This window comes from Pimephales promelas, chromosome 17 (assembly GCF_988280905.1).
Source record: "Pimephales promelas chromosome 17, fPimPro1.hap1.1, whole genome shotgun sequence".
In the NCBI taxonomy this organism is placed as follows: Eukaryota; Metazoa; Chordata; class Actinopteri; order Cypriniformes; family Leuciscidae; genus Pimephales; species Pimephales promelas.
This window is the reverse complement of record NC_142785.1, coordinates 27,585,722-27,606,559: the sequence shown is the minus strand read 5'-3', so window position 1 is coordinate 27,606,559 and position 20,838 is coordinate 27,585,722. Positions and strand designations below refer to the sequence as shown.

At 38.2% G+C, this 20,838-nt stretch overlaps 1 protein-coding gene across 1 annotated transcript in view; it reads left to right on the top strand.

Moving 5' to 3' along the window:
• LOC120474725 (heparan sulfate glucosamine 3-O-sulfotransferase 3A1) overlaps window positions 1-20,062 on the top strand; it is a 34,106-nt gene extending 14,044 nt beyond the window's left edge. The window contains exon 2 of the mRNA XM_039665271.2: window positions 19,420-20,062. Within this exon, the coding sequence (XP_039521205.2) occupies window positions 19,420-20,041 (622 nt within the window). The 3' untranslated portion in view covers window positions 20,042-20,062. The remainder of the gene's footprint in view (window positions 1-19,419) is intronic.
• The last annotated feature ends 776 nt before the right edge of the window (window positions 20,063-20,838 follow it).

The following is a 20,838-nucleotide window of genomic DNA, read 5'->3' as shown; positions in this document are numbered from 1 at the left end:
TTGAACTCACTATAAATTCAGTAGTAGCAGTACTAACACATGGATGTTAGCCTGATCATAATTCTGCTTTATTTCCCAGTCACAAGCAACATAATCCACAAAATGTGCACATTTTGCTTTTATTTTTAGCCATTGATGCGTTCGTGTTCAAGTCATATTGTTTGCATTTGGAAATGAATTTGGGAAATGTATCATGGCAGTTGCAGTCTAATCCAGTGTTACAGAAACATGCAAGAAGCCTCGTGCACACCACAGCTCCAGTAACAGACACTTGAGGGTTGGCAGTCTCTGCACAACTGGGCTGATCTCCCACATAAACACACAAAACAGAAAGAAAGAGAGACGTCTGTGGTATATATAACTCACCTATGAATGCTGTATTCATCCTTATTCTTGAGGTTAAATCTCTCAGGTGGTCACCGTCTCTGTAAACATACAAGAACCATACGGATGTTAAAGTCTGCAAACGGTGCAATAAACCATGTTTAGGTGTTTAAGGTGTTAGTCTGAAAACCATATAATCCTTACCACAATATCCGTGGATTTATGATGCATAATTAGCAGGTTGAGATGTTCCAACACTCTTTCCTTTGTTCTTACGTATTCTCCAGACATTTCAAGAGATGATCTCTGTTGTTATTTAAAGAGTCTCATAATTCCCAGAAGAGACACTGCACTCTTTTTACTGGACTCGTTTCAGGATCCAATAGACGTTTTTCTGCATATAATCCACAATCTAGACAAATTACATGAAATGTGTATGTGCATACGTGTTTGTACAATTCATTCATCCTCTTTATGAATATAAATTCAGTTAGACGTAAAGCTCACCCTACAAGTCAGTACGGCTGGCAGACAAATCAGTCATCAGGAGAGAGTGACCCAGAGCACTGACGAATGAAGCCCGTTGGCAGAGCTTGGCTCTTTTGCATAAAGATAGAGTGTAGGCCTGTGATGGATACTGTAACCACAGACTCCTCAGACGAGGTCCAGTAATTTAATGAGTCCCAAACTGAACACTTCTAATTGCTAATGGAACCAGCCTTGACTCGCCATAAAACAGTCTGGAGGAACTTTGACAGAACGCCTTGTCTAAGTGATGGAGGAGACGCACTTCTTTGCTTGTTTTGCTTTCTTGTTTGTGAAAAATGAAGCATTAATGGGACATCAATTATACTTGCAATAAAGTGAAAAAAGTGCTGTATTTGTTAAAAACAGCAAGGAAGAGAATACCAAATGGAAGGATTAAACACTAAGACTGATTTCTACTTATTTTAGACACGTTTTCTGACCAATGAATTTCAGTGCCAGTCATTTTTTAGTCGAGGATTAAAAAAAAATAGATCATACTCACAAAGTCTGTAAGAGCTAGAAAATTTTAGACATTTCCATGACTTCAGACAAAAATAAAATAATTGTATAGATTATCGCGCTCACAAAGAGTAATTTCTTGCCTAAGATATGATTCAAAAGCAAAACAAAAAAATTGACTTGAAATATCCATGACTTTTCTATAAACTTTTATGAGTTTATTCATTTCCATGACTTTTTTAGTCATACTTTTGAAATTCCCTAGTTTTTCAGGACCAAGTGTGTAATTTCTGCAACACCAAACAAAAATGTGAGACAAGAGGACAATTGCATTTCACTTTCAATTACTTGAATGGTAATAAACTAAACTACATCTATGCTGAAAATAAATTTAATTAAAATAAATTTTAACTAGTTCCTCATATACTCGAAACAAAAATCTACCACTAGCTTGTATGTCCCCTTCACGACCTGACCCTAAAGCCTTAAACATTTAATAACGCTCAGACCGCACACTAGTACTGTATCCATGTCATTCTTTTGAGAGAGTGTGACAGCATTTTTAAAGAGCTTGGACAGATGAGACAGGAAAAGATTGTTTTTAATGACATCCTCCTGAAACAGGACACCCTGAGAACTGCGATGCCTCTGAGGTCCTTCAAATCTCTCATTCCTTCATCCTTTTGAGAGACACGCCCTTCAGCTACTGTCTCAAGTACTGATGTTTCCGCTGTCTCTACTTAAATACAAGTAGGTTTACTTGTATTAAGGGGCAGATTGGCCATCTGGCAGATTGGGCACTTTCCCGGTGGGACGACTTGCTTTTTGGGCCGATATATCTCATACTTAAAAAAATAAAAAATAAAAAATGTACAGACCGGCCCATGAAACACGTAGATCAGCGGCCCATTGGTTATTTTCTTGATTGACACTGTGCTGGCCCAATCACATCTTCAAACACCTCCCCCATTTGGCTCAAAGCCAGTGTGCAGTCTCTTTCAAAATAGTCAGAGAGATGGAGAAGAAACGCAAGGAATGTGCAGAGAAATAGCGTGAAAAAATAAAGCTTGCGTGGCTGATGATGATAGTAAGGAGAGATGAGTGAGTATAGAGACCGCAGTAAGCAGGACTACTTTCATGTCATGAATGTGTTTATTATGACCATATGGGCCAGTCTGGGACAAAATGCTAGGGCCGATTTTTTTTGACTCAGTCTAGCCCTGCTTGTATTTGTTTGTATATTGACTGTTGACCTCAATTCACTGTATATAGAGGTCACAGAAAGTATTTGGACAATTTAGACACATACAAATCATTAAAAAAAAAACATCAAACCAATTTATTATAAAGATTTAAAATATAAAAAATAATGGGATAAATAAATTAAATTGAACAATATTTATATTTACCTTCTGGTTGTCAGACATTAGTTGATGAACTATATTTTGCTAAAACCGAAGAGTATAAGTTCTGAGAAAAGCTTGGGATTCATTTTAATTTCAGATGTCACTTTTTATTAAATATAATTTTTATTAAAATGCATTTTAAGTGTGGCATGCAAATGCACAGTTACAACAGTAAGTATTACATTAGAAGAGGGTGAGAAAAAAAAAAAGAAAAAAGTTTGAGCCACTTGTTGTAAATCACCATGCTTTACTGCAATACATAGAATAATCACCTCAAGACGAACTGGCCTTTTCTTATCCACATAAGTTTATCAAACTCACATAACTCAAGTTATATTTAGCCATAGTCTTCTGGAAGTATTTATTACTCCTCCTCATTTTATCTCTGAGGAAGTTTAAAAATCCTCCTTTTTGTTCGGAGCAAGAGACCTTTGGGAAAACAGCTTGGGAAAAAGCTTTAACAGAGATTTATGTCCTTTTAAAAAAAATATCTCAGTCAGATCACTTCCCGTTTCCTCCCGGTGTTTACTGTACACAGCCGGACCATTGTGGGTGATTCATTTTCATTTGCTTATCACCTTAATTGAGGTCCCTCAGAGTTTCCGCAACAACCATAATTCCATTACACTCCTCTGAGACATTATATTAACACAAATGAGGCATCAGGCCCTCCCACCACACCTAATGATCCTCTAAGTAGACAATCCCACACATCAATGTTCCGACACAAGGCCAGATCAGACCGTGCAGCGCAGTCTCTCATCCCAAGACGTCATATAACTAACGTCTTGGGACGTCTTTTGAACATACGTCAACATCCGCCGTTTTAGGGTACCCTTTAACGTCGGTTAGATGACGTTATTGGATCCTAACTCTACCCCAGACCTAAACCTACCCCATCACCTAACTGACGTTAAAGGTAAGGCGTCAGTTGTATGACGTCCCAGGATCGTCATGTAATCTTTAGCTGTTTTTAAATCCTCTCTTAAAACCTATTTTTTTTCTTTAGCTTTAAACTCATTGTGAGTTTCTGTCATGAATGTGTGGTTTGTCCTTGTCTTTTCTTTTGTTTTTCTTATCATGTGTATTGTTCAGCACTTTGGTCAGCCTTTAAACGTGCTATATAAATAAACTCAAACTTGAAACTTGAAACTAAAACGGCGGATGTTGACGTATGGTCAAAAGACGTCAGTTAAATGACGTCTTGGGATGAGACTGTGTTAGACCGTGAGGTCCTTTATTACTTCATCTGCTCAGAGAAGAAGGAAGAACGGACTCAGAAGACCTGCCTAGTTATTGGGTTTTCCTATCCCTATATCTTTGGACCCTGCAAATAACTTGTCCCACATTGTTTGTGTTAAAATAATACAGCTTCTTGCTTTCTCATGAGATCGGGCTGAACGCTGCACCATATTTGACGTAAACAATTTAAATATGTGGAAATGTGTTAATGATGCGGAGGAAGAGTAAATGTCAATGTCATTTTTAAGTGCTCATTTACCTGTCATCACTTTCTCACACTGACACAAATACTGTTGCGGAGCTTCTTTAAACTAAAGCGCTGAAAGATTTAGAGCTGGCAGAATTCTTTCCGCATGATTGCAAAAAAAACCCCTCTTGTTTTTAATCTACCCACTTCTGCTGCCTCAAACTGCGCGTAAATGACCAACTGCCTCCACTGCAATTTTCATACATCGTACTGCTCGTGATAGCTAATGTATATGCAAATCAGATGCCATTATATATCAGATGTTAAATCACAGAGAATATGAATGCAGCTAATACGCATTTTATTCTCTATATTTTGGCAAATGCTTTTTCCTTAAGCGATGCTCGTACAGTGATCCAGTCCTCATTATAATCCATTTCAATCTCTAATCGTTCTTTTCACGCCCCGTTTTTATCCATAGACTTTGTTTGGTGTGTGCAGGGCATTTGTCTTTCAAGCATGGCCTCCTCCCTCAATCTCTCTCTCTCTCGATTCCCCAAAAATTCACACATTATCTTCCTTCAGCACTCTCCCATTATGCTAATGCGTTCTGAGGAGCGATTGCATCAGTATAAAAAAATAGAGTAAAATCTCTCTGATTGATTAGGCGAGTTATCATTTCGGGACGGCCCACCCCAACACCCCTGTATGCCATTAAGGCCGACACAGACAACTGTTCATTTATAATCACTGCCATGAAGAGTGTGTTGCTTTGAATATAAGTGTATTTAGCGAGAGACATTTTTGAAATAAGCACATTAGTGTTAAGACCGATAACTTTGATTGTGTATAAATAAACCACCGAAAGAAGCATCATCGTTCACATGGATGTATTTTGTCAGTTTGTTTTAAACAAAAGGCTCCATAAAAACTTGCCAACATTCGAAATTGAAATTCATCCATTGTTTTTCTTGTTTGCAAAAGTGGCATATTTTCCGAAAAGTCACTCTATCAAAAACCAATCTTTCTGTTTCGTTTCAAGTTCTCAATAGGTATTTTGTTAAAGTCTTACAACAGCATCCTTCTGTAATCCATTCTTCATCTTCTCCTCTTCATTTAAATAACAGTCCCGTCGAAAACCTAACCATTGTTGACAGCTTTTCACAACACCCTCCGTCACACAGCAAAAGGACCGTTTCTACCTAGCGGTATGGATTTTCCTTCACTGTAGGAAAAAGGAAGAGGTATTTCTACATGTTTCTATTCTCCCAGGACAGATATTTCTTTTTATCAGGGTTCACCGCATATTTTTGGGTTCTGTTGAATCTGGGTTCAAGCCCAGTCCAACCACTGCTCAGTTCAGACACGTTACAAACCACAAAGGCTTTCTTCATTTCCCTACTCATCTCTTTCGCTCTATTTCAATCTTCCTGCATATTAAACATACTAATTCAACTGCCACAGATAGCACAGTTCTTTCATTTTACCGTCACGGTCACCTGTACCACATGATTCAGCCACTCCAGGATCTGAACGAGGTGCACACAGCTCCATTTCTCCTTGAGCTATTTACTTAATGGCTTTAATGCAACAAAAAAGGCCTCCAAAATGGAAATAGCACATTAGCCCACCCCTTTTTTTCACCATTTTCTAGACCTCCTGCCTTTCTTCACACTTCTCGTTCGGATAAATTACAACTAACACATTATTATGAGGCACATTACTTGTTCCGCCCAATATGTAAGAAGAAAGGGGGATGAAAACCCATCAAATATTTAAAGCAACAGACTTTTAATCGCCCTTGTGATGGGCAACCACACTGTTTTTTGTTTTTCTGAACATGCTAATGTGCAAAAAAATCCTTGTAGAATGTAGTATGTGAGAGTATATGGAACTAGATTTGCGTTTCCTGAAGGAAAGGCAGCGAGGTAGAAAGTTTAAGGTAAGCTTAGGTTTAAACTTCGGTTTTAAAAAGATATAATAAAGAAAAGAAAGATCTTAATTCAGTATGCAAATACATGCAAGAAAGAAGACCAATTTTGATTCAGCAAGCAAATATTACCTATGTCGCAGGTTCAACATTAAACTTTGCTATGCACTGTCATTGACATCCAAAGTATGCTTTGCATACTTAATGTTGTATAGGAAATTAAATATTTATGTATGCATTTAAATAAATAAATAGTTAAAAAATGACAAATAACAGTTTTAAAATTTAAAACAAACCCCTAACCAAGATGTTTAAGCAATATTAATCTATGTGCTGCCTTGCAAGCACTGTAATGAGTTTATATGAAGCATGGGATAAAATGGCATTTTAAACATGCTAATCTGAGCTGTGAAGTCTGTATGATGGCAGGCTGTAGCAGCGCAGGGAAGAGTTGTGAGTGAACTGGCACCATGACAGGCAGAGCAGGATGGGAGTCTTTTGTGTTAGCCGAGCTCAAAGTATAAGAGTCTTATGGAAAGAGAGAGAGAGAGAGCTGATGAGGAACAGAGACTGAGTGAAGAACAGACTCAAGTATAATCACATGGAAAGAGCTCAGGAAGAGAAGAGAGAGAGTGAGAGTGACAGTAAAGTGCAAGTAAGGCTGATGAAAGAGCAGAAATTAAACAAGGAAGAAATAAAGATTATAGCTTACAGTAAGAGAAGAAAAGTTTAAGACAACCAGCGAGGGACTTAGAGAGAGAGCAGACTCTGTATAATCAGCTTTGCTCCTCACTCTTCCATAAAGTGCTTGATGGTTCATCCCTAAGCCTTCTTTTTTTTTATTTATCATCTTCCCTTTTCCCTACTTTCATCCATTCCCAAACCGCACTACTCGGTCTCTGCCTCCTTCTAGCTCATATTATTGGTCTAAATAGGTCAATAAAAGTGGTGCAGATATCAAAACGTCTGTATTATAATATACAAAGGAAGTAAACCTCTGGCTTTTGTAGAAATCCCATTTTACAGGTTGACCCTGCACAGCTTCAGACTGTTTAATCAGGTTTTTTTTTTTCTGTATGCTATTTGTGTCCAAAATGGGCTAGACAAACATATCTTATAACAGCTCAAGCCAAACATCCCAATCTGCTACTATTACATAGAATGCAAGATTAGTACATTTCATGTCACAGTATGTTGAAAATAGTATCAAAAGGTGCTGGGTTGGCATACTCTTTCTGGTGTTTTTCGTTGTTGTTGAAGTTTTAGCAAACTACTATCATTATTGTTCATTCTTTTGAAAAGGCGCCAAAATATCAGAGATATTTTAGAGATTATAAAGAGATTCATAAAACAGACCAGAACAATGGCTGCCTTATTCAGCTGCTGTTCTACATGCTCTTATATTGTGGGAGGACCAGGTGCCGGGAATTGAGTTGGGATTTCCCTTCTTTACAGCATTGGTGGTGTGTGAGTGTGCACCCATGTGCTGGCCCTATTTGCATTCACACAAGCATACTCCACACACTATCAGTTATTAAGTCATATACTTACATGAACTTTTATTACTTCAGTTTTACTGAAGCAGCAAACACGGGGTGATCCGGGAGTGAACTCAGAAGTAAACGGTGACATCAGTCTCTATTTCAATAAATTAAAAAATCCAGATGATGAACGAGCCTCTCGGACTTATTTCACAGCCATAGGGCATTGGTTTCAGAACTGCTGGTCCATATTAGACAAGCAATGAGAGCACAGTGTCTAATTTATAGCTCTGTTACCAGAGCCACACACAAAAGAGGAAAGTTTGAGCACAGAGCAGCTTGTTCATGTCATCTTCACCCAGTTTGATTTATAGTGGCTCTGATGAATTTCTCTCCTTTGGAGAATGCTGAACCATCTCTTCTGGTCCTAATCTCAGAACGTGGACTAGACAAAATAACCTTTTTTGCAAGTTTCGTTCTTGATGTTCACGATACAAATGAGGCTCTCTGAAGCAGGAAGCCCGATGGTGCTCGTTCTGACACCAACTTTCTACACGACTACTTTTTTAATTGTCAGACTACAGATAGTAGGAATAAGTCAACCAAAACTAAAAGTTCTGTCATCATTTACTCACCCTAATGTCACACATATGAGTTACTTTCTTCTATTTAACAGGAGAAACTGAACAGTTTTTCCATGCAATTACAATGGGGTCCAAAGCTTTCAAGCTTCAAAAAGTACCATACAACTATCATATACACTTTTTAAAAAGTAGTCTATATGAGTCATGCTAAAATAAATATACTATGTTTTTAGAAGCCATACAATTTTCGTGAGAAATAGGCCAAAACTGTGAGGAAAAAAGTAACAATGTGAAATTCACGACCAAACTATTATTTTGAGTCATATCATTGCAATGGAGCAGTTGATTCTGTTCACAAATATAGCCTGAATGATCTATTCATGAGTTACAATATTATATTTAATATTTATATATAAACAATATGAATGTAAGCCAGAGGAGAACTGGCCTCCGACTGAGCCTGGGTTCTCCCAAGGTTTTTTCTCCATCCAATCTGATGGAGTTTGGTTCCTTGCCACTGTCGCCTTGCTTTTGGCTTGCTCAGTTGGGGTTATTTAGTGTTTAGCAATGTTGTTGATCTGTGTTGTACTACTTTCATGTTATCACTGTGAAGCTGCTTTGATACAATCTGTATTGTGAAAAGCGCTATATAAATAAATGTGACTTGACTTGACTTACTATATGGACGATTCAGATTTCGAGTTCAACTCACTGAAATGTTCTGTTCACAGTTGTTAATAGCTCACTGGAAGTGAATATTATCAGTAAATAATGCCGTTTATTTAGGTCTGTACTTCACAGAAAGCTATTGTATGGATTCAAAATATTAAATTATCCTTTAAATTTTTCACTTGTTGTTTATAACAGCAGATGTGTTGGTTCAAGCTCTTTCCACAAAGTGTATGCTTCAGTGTACCTCTTTTACACTCACCTAAAGGATTATTAGGAACACCATACTAATACTGTGTTTGACCCCCTTCGCCTTCAGAACTGCCTTAATTCTACATGGCATTCATTCAACAAGGTGCTGAAAGCATTCTTTAGAAATGTTGGCCCATATTAGGATAGCATCTTGCAGTCCCGTTCCACCACATCCCAAAGATGCTCTATTGGGTTGAGATCTGGAGACTGTGGGGGCCATTTTAGTTCAGTGAACTCATTGTCATGTTCAAGAAACCAATCTTAAATGATTCGAGCTTTGTGACATGGTGCATCATCCTGCTGGAAGTAGCCATCAGAGGATGGGTACATGGTGGTCATAAAGGGATAGACTTGTTCAGAAACAATGCTCAGGTAGGCCGTGGCATTTAAACAATACCCATTTGGCACTAAGGGGCCTAAAGTGTGCCAAGAAAACATCCCCCACACCATTACACCACCACCACCAGCCTGCACAGTGGTAACAAGGCATGATGGATCAATGTTCTCATTCTGTTTACGCCAAATTCTCACTCTGCCATCTGAATCTCAACAGAAATCGAGACTCATCGGACCAGGCAACATTTTTCCAGTATTCAATTTTAGTGAGCTCTTGCAAATTATAGCCTCTTTTTCCTATTTGTAGTGGAGATGAGTGGTACCCGGGGTCTTCTGCTGTTGTAGCCCATCCGCCTCAAGGTTGTGCGTGTTGTGGCTTCACAAATGCTTTGCTGCACACCTCGGTTGTAATAAGTAATGAACATTTCAGTCAAAGACAAAGTTGCTCTTCTATCAGCTTGAATCAGTCGGCCCATTCTCCTCTGACCTCTAGCATCAACAAGGCATTTTCGCCCACAGGACTGCCGCATACTGGATGTTTTTCCCTTTACACACCATTCTTTGTAAACCCTAGAAATGGTTGTGCATGAAAATCCCAGTAACTGAGCAGATTGTGAAATACTCTTGCTTAAAAAATGCTTAAATCACCTTTCCTTCCCATTTTGACATTCAGTTTGGAGTTCAGGAGATTTCTTGACCAGGACCACACCCCTAAATGCACTAAAGTATTGCATTAATGAGAAATTGAACAGATGTTCCTAATAATCCTTTAGGTGAGTATTTATCCAAAACCGTCAAGAATGAAACTTGCAAAAAGTCCACATTCTCATTCTCATTTTTTAACAGTACTGCAGGCTAATCTAATCAGAATTTAGAGTAGTAATCTTAATAAAGAAAGAATCTGATTCTTTACTCTGCATACTGTATCTGCAGACAGGGGGGTCAAAACCCCACTGGCAATGATATTAGAGACCTCATAGAGAGCACAGAAGGGGTAAAATACCAAGCAAAACTTCACAGTAGGGCCTAGAGCACAACTTGAACTAGCAGTCAGTGCAGGTCTCTCACCCACAGCGTCACAACTAACAGGAAGAACTCTGACATGTGGAGCGTATCCTCTGAGCCTCTGTTGTAATAGAGAGCATATGCAGACATACTAGAGGTCTGAAAGTCATTTAGAAGAAGCAAGTACCTGCAGATTTCACTGTAGGAGTGCCAGACTAATGATACTGTGAGCATCACCGCAGCATGGCTGCCATGTGTTGGGTTTGATCACCTCAGCTGTAGAAAACACAGAAGAACATAATGTGGTCACAGCATGTGTGTTTCTGGTTCAGCATGCCAAGCATAAAAAAAGTGCGTATTTGTGAATATATTAATTAAGTCAAAGTTTATTTTCATGCATCCAAAAACTAACTAAAAGTGGCCAAAATAAAGGTTTCAATAAAGGTTTACAATTTTAAATCAAACATGCAAATGCCACGAGATAACCTGCCCGAACCTGAGAAATTTACAGATGCTATTTGAATTATATCATTTAACAGTAACTTTGAAAGCACAAAAATACTCATATTAAAATAAAATTGATATAAATTATAAAGCACTGACAATTGAAAACTGAAATAATAAATTAAACTGAGCTGAGCTTAAATTGAGCTGCACATACAAAACAATCACTCAATCGAAGTGGTGAACGCAAGTTTCGCCTTCTGTATTGAGCCCAAATGTACAATCTGTATAGATTATTCCAACTGCTGACATATTACAGCAAATCTAGTAAGATTCTTCTTAAATGTGCTAGTACCATCAAAAAGTGCTTGCAACTAGTAGTATAAAAGTCACTTAGCAAATATACACAGAGATATTTTCACTGTTCTGTAAACATATTTAATTATATAGTAAATCCCTCTGTATACCTGGTCCTTATTCATAAAGTTAAGGAGTTATACTCTAAATAAAACTGTGAAAGACTGTGAAATCAAACAGTCTGTAACTGGGGATGAAGTGATTGTTGTTTTGCAGAGGTCAAGTTTTTTTTGTTGTTATTTTTTTGCTTGTGGTTCTTACTGGGGGATTTTTAATAGGTCTGGTGTAACAGACGTCTAATCGTCCCCAGCTTCCTCTTGAGGGATCGTATCCACGCCTGGCAGAAAGACTGAACCTGGCAGAAAATCATTGCCTCTTAACGGAGGGCTTAAATGGAAGAGGATATACTAAAGAATAGGCCGTTTAAAGTTAACTAATCTCTGCACAGCTCAGCAATCGAACACACAGACATTTTTTTTTCATTCGGTGCTGACTCTTAATAAACATATGGTGTCCTGCACCCGTGAAACGATTAAGTTAAACACTTCCACTTGACCAGTCATTTGACATAAATTTTCAGTACCTCAAATGTAGATTTACTGAAAAAGTTACAATCATACTTCTACACGGACAAGAACCAGCACCACTTAGGTATTAAGTTGATCTTCAGGGAATACAAAACCTCTAAAAATTAGGCTTGGCATTAAGTTTAGGCATCTTATCAGTCTTTTAAGTTCTTGATACCCTCTTGAATTTGCTGAAAAAGAGGATTGAAAGTGTGTAAGACACTAACATCTTTAAGAATAATTGTGTCTGTAACTCCTATGACTCTGCAACTCAGAAACAAGTGGGTCAGAAAGACATTAAAAAGTAATGCAGATGCTATGCTGAAGAGTAGTTTCAAACTTACACCAAAGCCTTAGGCGTAGGCTTTAGCCTACCACACAAACACACATATAAGCACAAACCCAAACACACTTGGAAACGCATATGCAAAGATTTATTTTGCATCTTAATTGTCAGTGACGAGAGGTGTAAAATCCATTATAATACTCAAATATATTAGGCAATAACTTAAAAAAGATATGCTGAAAATCACAGTGGTGATTTCTTTGATCATTCAAAGTCAAGTCAAGTCCAAGGTATTGTGGTATACGATATTCCAAGCAGTAAACTGTGCTGTACTTCACAGTTTGGAAAATTAAGGATATTCTATGCATACTACACTACAGTATGTTATCCTGAACATAACTACACACACACACACTTAGACGATGCCTCCAGTTGCACACACTCACTCTAATGCATTAAAAAACCCTCTCTAGTAACCCGTCTCGTTTGGTCTGTTTCTGCGACGGCAGCGGGGTGGGGGATCAAGACTATAAATCCACAAATGTCTTCAGCCACACTCGGCTCATTTCAAGCATTCACTTTTCAATCCACAGCCCAGTTTAGCTGCCAAGAGGATCAGAGGAGCGGTCAGGGTTTTCCCTCAAAGCAAATGCAACATTAAAGTTTCCCATCTCATAACGGAAGGCCGTAAGGAGAAGACGAGGTTTTTCATGTCTGTGTGTGTGAGTGCGTGTGGGTGTGGATTTTAACCGGTGGAACGTAAAAGCATGTTCATCCTCTGATGGCACAGAGTGTGGTTTCTCTCTCTTTCTTTCATTCTAGCCCATCATTTTCTACAGTTAGACAGGGTGAATTATTCAAAAGAAGGTTGCCACAGAGATCCTGCTTATTTTTCCTCTTACACAACAAACTTGGGACTCACTCAAGGCACAGAGAGACGTAGACAGAGAGAGTGACAGAGAGAGCCACACTGTGTGCTTAAAATGCTGCTGATATATTTATAAGAACAGACTGTAAAGCTAACTCTATAAAAATTTTACGAAATTGTGCAAAGGTAGTTTGGTGTAGAAGGGGGGGTGAGGGGGGAGAAAGAAAACACCTGCAACACACCAAACCAACACTTTACCACACTTCCTGTGGACAGATTTATTTGTCCAAAATAAGGTTTAATAAATAGCATTCAATATAGAATTTTTATATGCATCTAACCAATTTCCGGCTTCCCCATTATTCCCATTACAGTGCAAGAGCGCCTCACCATAAAAAAAAACCTTTTCTTTCAGTGTGCACTTTGCCTTGCACTGGCCCATTTTGACTGTGCTTTGAATAAAATACAATGTGTGTGTGAGAGAGAGGTCTGGAAACTTTGCTCAAATGCCTAAATTAGATTTTATTGGATTATGACAGGAGTTTAAATCACAGACTGAATTAATACCATAAGGTACCGGTGAAAATCTTTGCATTCTTGAATACGTCATGAAATGAACCATTTGTTTAAAATTTCATCTCCCATATTTAGTCTCCTTGAGAAATATGTCCCTACAGTTTTATCCAGTTTATTTGTTTTATGAAATGAAATATAGTAAACCTTTCTGCAGATTTCCCTGCACACCATGCAACTATAAATCCAAGAGCTTGAATTCCTGTGCTTTTTTTTTTTGCTAAACTCAGATTGAATTACCTTATTTTTGGATGGTCATGTTCGGTCATTCTAATGTGATCTATATATCTATTATTAACAAAATAAAAATGCCTTTTTATATTATATTATATATTTAAAATCAAAGTATTTAAGTAATATGAAAAATATTTGATTATTTATTTATTATTTTGTGATCAAGCAAATCATTAGTTCTGGCAGATTACGTCAGTCAAGCTGATCCACATCTATTAGGGGTGTAACGATACCCTAATGTCACGATCCGATACATATGACGGCGATACTGAACTCATGATACGATATTATTGCGATAATCCAAGACAAATGATAAAAGGTTAACAAAAATTGTATTGTTGATTAAAATGCTAACTGATATTATATTGTGGGTTTAAATGAATAGGCTTGGACTCGGTGCTTGTAACCCAAGGACAATGGTGACACCAGAATAAAAATATTCATGATTCTGAAGCAGAAAATACAGAATTATTTTAGATGAATAGTCTTGCACTTTTTCTGACTAGATATATTTAATATATTTAGATATATTTAAAATAATGTTGGACATTTTTTACTGGTCAAGTTACATACAGTAAGTCATTTGGCATTATTAGGACCCACAAATATTCCCCCATTGCATTATTGTACATTAAATTCAACATTATATATAGTAGTTTAATGTAGTACTGACACTAAAACCTTTGTGAGAATCTTTTCTCACACAGTCATTTTTATTTTGGGTAACTATCCACAATACATATTGTCAATATCCACAATATGTATTGTTGCTTTTTTGTATTGCGATATATTGTGGCACGATATATTGTTACACCCCTAACATCTATCTTTAGGAATACGACAGCTATCACAGCCTGTTCAATGTAATTTAGCAGTCATTGTAATATAGGCAAAAATTTAACAGCAGAAAGCTGTGATTGACCAATCAGAACCAAGTATTCCAGAGATCTGTGTAATGGTAATGATGCAATGCCTTCCGCTACTCTAACACAATCTGTATTTCTTAAAGGGATACTCCACTTTTTTTGGAAATAGGCTCATTTTACAACTCCCCCAGAGTTAAACAGTTGAGTTTTACCGTTTTCGAATCCATTCAGCCGATTTTCTGATATTTAGAAAAATATCAGAAACCAGACAGTTTTTGGTCCCATTGACTTCCATAGTAGGAAAAAATATATACTATGGAAGTCAATGAGACCAGAAATGGTCAGGTTACTTATATTCTTCTAAATGTCAGAAAATCAGCTGAATTGATTTAAAAATGGTAAAACTCAACTGTTTAACTCTGGGGGAGTTGTAAAATGAGCCTATTTCCAAAAAAAAGTGGAGTATCCCTTTAAGCAAAATGCACAACCTCTTACACACAGATCTCACTCTCTGCCTTGAGTGTGCAAGACAAGATATTTGCTGGAAAGTGAAGTGAAAAAAACTACAATAGATGACATAAGACAATCTACTCTGTGTGGATGGCAAATAACAAAATCCCACAGACATGTCAGACAATAACAGCTTGCAATGCTTTTGCCTTTCACAACAGCCAGAGCCTTCTTGATGGTTGAGTGATCTCGGAGTAGAAACACATATCATTTCCAGCAATCACCTGCTCTGCTGTCCGTCAGAAGTGATTCGCTCTCACGTATACTCGCAAACTTCGGCCGCTTTAGGACAGGTGAACCATCGCAGCAACATAAAGTACTGGCTGACAGGGTCACAAAGTCAGACAGTTGTAGTTAATTTGTGTTATTTCAAAACACATAGACTCACACACGCTAAGACTGTGACGGTGGTTGTAAATCACAGACACACTCCATTGACCTCCACTAGAGTTCAGCGGTGAGAAAAAGAGAAAGAATGAGAGAAAGAGACTGCCTGGCCAGAGGCTAGAAATATTGAGCCAATTATCTGACAATTATCTGCCTTGGTTGCCAGCGTGGAGTTGTGGAAGATATTTATGGGTGCTTTACCTCTCTATGGGGAGACATGAATCTACAGCGGTGTGGCCTCTGTACCCTCGTGCCTTTTGTGATTACCGCCCGTTTGACTCGCCGTGCCCCCGTCTGTCCCCGTGCGCCACGCTCGCACTACAGCAGGAAGACGTAAATCTGGCCTGATATGAAGAGAGATGCTTGGCAGCAGTTCATTTGTATTAAACACAAATGGAGCAGAATGCTTTAAGAAAAGGTTGAATGAATTTGTGCAATATGCTATAGTGCCTTTTCAAGCCATTTTGTTCTAAATTTTTTCATGCAGCTTGTAATATTATGAAAATGTTTTTTTTTAATTAGTTTGATTTTGGATAATTTAACATCACGATCCAATATATATGTAACTTGCTTTGCTTAAAGGGATAGTACACTCAAAAATGAGAATTGTGTGATCACATACTCACCCTCACGTCATCCAAACTGGTGTAACTACATTTTTTTCTATGGAGCAGTTTAATTTTGTTTAATATTTTCACTATATTCCATGTCTTATTAAATCATACAATAGCTCTAGGTGGGAAACAAACCAACATTTAAGTAAATTACAATCTTCCCCTCCAATAAGTGGGTAATTCAACCAGATTATTGAGTCTGTTTTGAACTCAAGAAACGCATTATTATTTAAAATAGTTGACTCTTAGATTGTATATTATAATAGTTGTAAAGTCCTTTTTGCATCGTTTTTAATTGTCATCCGGGTTTGAAACAACCTGTGGATGAGTGAAACGGTCCCATTAAAGCTCATTGTCTGCATATGAGAACATTTGGCTGATATTCTTCAGTTGGATCGCTACGTGTCGGACCCTGCAATGAACCGGATGTGTTTAATGGCTGAAGCTTTCTGCCTGTATTAAATGGCTGAATGTGTGTTCAGGGAGTCATATTCTTCCAGCGTGAAGAAGACATCAAACACAGCTCTGAAAGGACTGTAAATCATTTGTGCTCGGAGGCAACGCTACTTCAAGTGTTACATCATTTGCGCCGCCAATAAACATCTGTTAGAGAAAGCCTTACTTTCCCTTGCCAGGGAATGGAGGAAAATATTCTTTCACTAGCAGCACCCTCCCTTTTATACTGTCCCTCAGAGAACGGTAAAGCTGTGAAAGCTGTCCATCTTTTCGTCTTCCCTGCTCTCCCTTATCCCCCTCTCTCTCTCGCTTATATCATCTGATACAAGAGTTTGTTTAACTTGTAAACTCTCTACGGGCTCTAATGTCTGAGAAATGGCCTTGCGCTGTGACAGAAAGAAGATTTATCCTGACTGCTGGTCTATTTCAAACAATCGCATCCCAAAAGATGATTCCGGTCTTTTACTCATTTCTTGTACTCATATTTTTAAGGGTTGGTGCACCCTAAAAGGAATATTTTATGATAGTCATGATTTATTAATGGTGCTCCCAAACCTCTATGATTTCCATTCATCCTTGGAACAGATAAGGAGAAAGTCAGCAATCAGATGTTTTTGTGTTTTTTTTTTCCAAAAAGAAAGAATGAAACTGAAGCACACTGTTGAGCTAGTGAGGAAAACAATAAAATTAAATGAATCAAATTTATAAAATATATATTTGTATTTAATTATATATGCTGACAATTCAGCTTTGCCATCACAGGAATAAATTACATTTTTATATGTAGATATATTAAAATCGAAAACAGTTATTTTTAATTGTGATAATATATTCACACTATTACTGTTTTTACTATATTTTGTAGTAAGTTAATGCAGCCATGGTCAGCATAAGAGACTTCTTTCAAATCACCAACCCCAAACTTTTGAATTGTATGTAACAAAAAAATGAATTCTAAAGAGTTTCCATACCCATTATTTTGAAATTAATTTGTGGGATTGTGGTAGCTGGACTTACTTTCAGCACAACTACTTTGCCTTGACAACAAGAAGGATGCAACTTATTAAATATAAATGCTATGTTTGGACCAAGCTCATGTCTATTTCATAAAACAAGCAATGTAGTGCATTTTGCAATGGACAAAGTTTGTCCCTAATGACCTCACGACCTACAGGATATGATGCCACATCAGCAAGTTGGGCCCACCTGGCCATTAGAAATCTACCCATCAATAATTAGTCACAAATTCACATATGGAGCTCATACGGCTTGTTTAAATTATGTTACATTTTTAAAACACCCCATTAAAACCTAAGTATGATCGTTATCCTCATGAGCAAAACGCTTTATCCTTGGTTATTTTGGGGGTACTGAACCTGTTATAAGCATACTGAAAGCTAAAACATTGGCTTAAATGGAAAAACAAGTTATTAATATGCATGCAAAAAGTTTTGCTGTGTGTTACATCACCACTTTAATTGGTGCTCCAGTAACAACTTCCGTCTGTGGGAGTGCTGCAAGCCCGACTCAATCAGCAACCTACGATGTTCACTTGAGCGAAGCGGACCAGCTGCACACTCGCTACATGCTGGATAGCCGCTGGGCTCTTGTTTTTACCAGGAGGCATGAATTTGTGGTGCCATGTGACAAGAAATACAATTGTCAATGAAAACTAAGGACCTTTTTCAGAGCGACCAAAAGGGTTATCTAAAGCCAATGAGTCCAGCCCACTAATGCCATTACAGGCCATAAACTGACATCGGGGTTGAGGGAGGCCATTTTGTCAGGGCTTAAACCCCCCAAGTGGAGGGAGATAAATAATTGAGGCCTGCATTCTGCACTTGGGCTGAATTTGAAGCAAACGGGCCTTATGAGGCTCTAAATGGTGGAGTGCAGTGCTGTAAATCATTAATCCACTGCTTTTATCCTCTTTGGTTCAGGTCAGTGTCTTGAAGGCACTGGAGAGCAGTGGGGAAGAGAGGGTGAGAGCGGCATGGACAAACAGATTAGACTCTTTTCTTCCTCTTCGAGATCTGAAAGGGCTAGAATGCAAAGCACAAGAGAAAAATCACATGCCCCTGCTTAGCTTGTATTGGAAACAATTGATTATGGTTATTAATATGGTTATTTTTCTTAAGAGTGGACTATCTTAAAAGCCAGCATGAGCAGAAACTTTATTATTTTATTTTTTATTTTTTTGTCACTGTCTTGCAGTTTTGACGAATAATTTGTCTTGCCAGTAAATGTGCTACAAAGGGAAAGAAACCAATGATAGAAGACGGGTCTAGGGTCATGTGATGTTCAGGTCACTGCCTGATGCTCTAATGGAGTCTCAATTAGCACTAAGAGCCTCTGAGAAAAGCAGTCATTCTCTCAGAAATGAACAGAGGTCAACTTTCAGAAGTCTGAGTGTTAGATGCTGTTTTAGAGAGAGAGAACAAAGATTTAGAAACAGTTTGAACAACGCATTCGCATCCCAAGGCGTCATATACAACGCTTTTGCCAAAGCGTAGACATCAATCGCTCATGGCACCCTTTAGCGTCAATATGAGATGCTTCGGTTATGGTAGGTTTAGGACCCCATATATATCTGCGTCTCAAATTGACGCTAAAGGGTGCCATGTGCATTGGATGTCTACGCTTTGGCAAAAGCGTTGTCAATGACGCCTTGGGATGAGAACGGGCTCGTTTGAACTACTAAAAAAACAAAAAACGTCGAAAAATATGCATCATGAGTCATGACAATATACTGTACAAATATATATACACCGTTATCTTTTGACCAGTAGGGTACATATTGGCTGTTAGCATAACTGTTGCTATAATTTCATCAGCTAATCTCGGTTTCTTTACAGAGACCTGATGCCTAAGACCCTGGAGGGCCAGATCACCATGGAGAAAACACCAAGCTACTTTGTGACCCGCGAGGCTCCGGCTCGAATCTACGCCCTGTCCCGCGACACCAAGCTGATCGTGGTGGTCCGGGACCCCGTCACACGAGCCATCTCTGACTACACGCAGACACTGTCCAAGAAGCCTGACATTCCTACTTTTGAGAGCCTGACGTTCAAAAACAGGACTACAGGGTTGATCGACACCTCGTGGAGCGCCATTCAGATCGGCATCTACGCCAAACACCTGGACAACTGGCTGCAGTTCTTCCCTATGAGCCAGATCCTGTTCGTGAGCGGAGAACGGCTGATCAGCGACCCGGCCGGAGAGCTGGGCCGCGTGCAGGACTTCTTGGGGCTCAAGAGGATTATCACAGACAAACACTTCTACTTCAACCAGACCAAGGGCTTCCCTTGTCTCAAAAAGGCAGAGGGCAGCAGCAAGCCCCATTGCCTGGGTAAAACCAAAGGGCGGACCCACCCAAACATTGACCCTGAGGTCGTGCAGAGACTTCGAGACTTCTACAGGCCTTTCAACATGAAGTTCTACCAGATGACTGGCAGGAAATTTGGATGGGATGACTAACAGTAGACTGTGAGATAGACCCTGAATGTTGGAAAAAGGGAGAAACAACCTTACCTCACCTGCAACAGAACTATGATAAGTTCTTATCTCTGAAAAAAATAGCCCAAATTAGTCCAATGTGATTGTGGAGAAATTGGAGCAAAAGTGTGAAGTCCACATCCAAATGAAGTTAAGTATAGAACTTTGAACAAATGTCAAAAACTAGAGTAAATGTCTTCACAATGCCTATTCAAATTCCAGATTCAAATGTGACATTTTGACCTCTTACATCAGGCAAAAAGACACAGACAAAAAGAGAGTTAAATATGGCCTTTGTTGATAAATAGTGTGGGCATTTATTTATTTATTTTTACCATCAGGTTTTTGCCATATTTGTCATTTCAACGGCCACATACTGTAACGTAACAGAACCCAAGAGAGACAGCTGAAGAGATCTCTCTAAAACTATGCATTTGGACAATGAACTGTGAATTATATGTCTGAAGTTGGAGATCAGATTAGTCTTTTTGCCATATTTAAAGTAGAAAAATAATAGCTGCTTATATACCATTGCAATTATTTGGAAGAAAATATCAAAACAATAAAAATGTGTATTTTTTTTAAAGATATTTATTTAAAAATATATATATGTACACATATACAGTTTACATATTTTTAATCTTCACTAAACTTTTTTTTTTTTTGCATGTGCAGGGGTGATTTCTTTTGTATTTTGAACCATTATAACACAATGCATTTTCTAAAACTTTAATGTGGTTTAAAAATGTGCACATTTAAATGTTTACCATCCAGTTCAC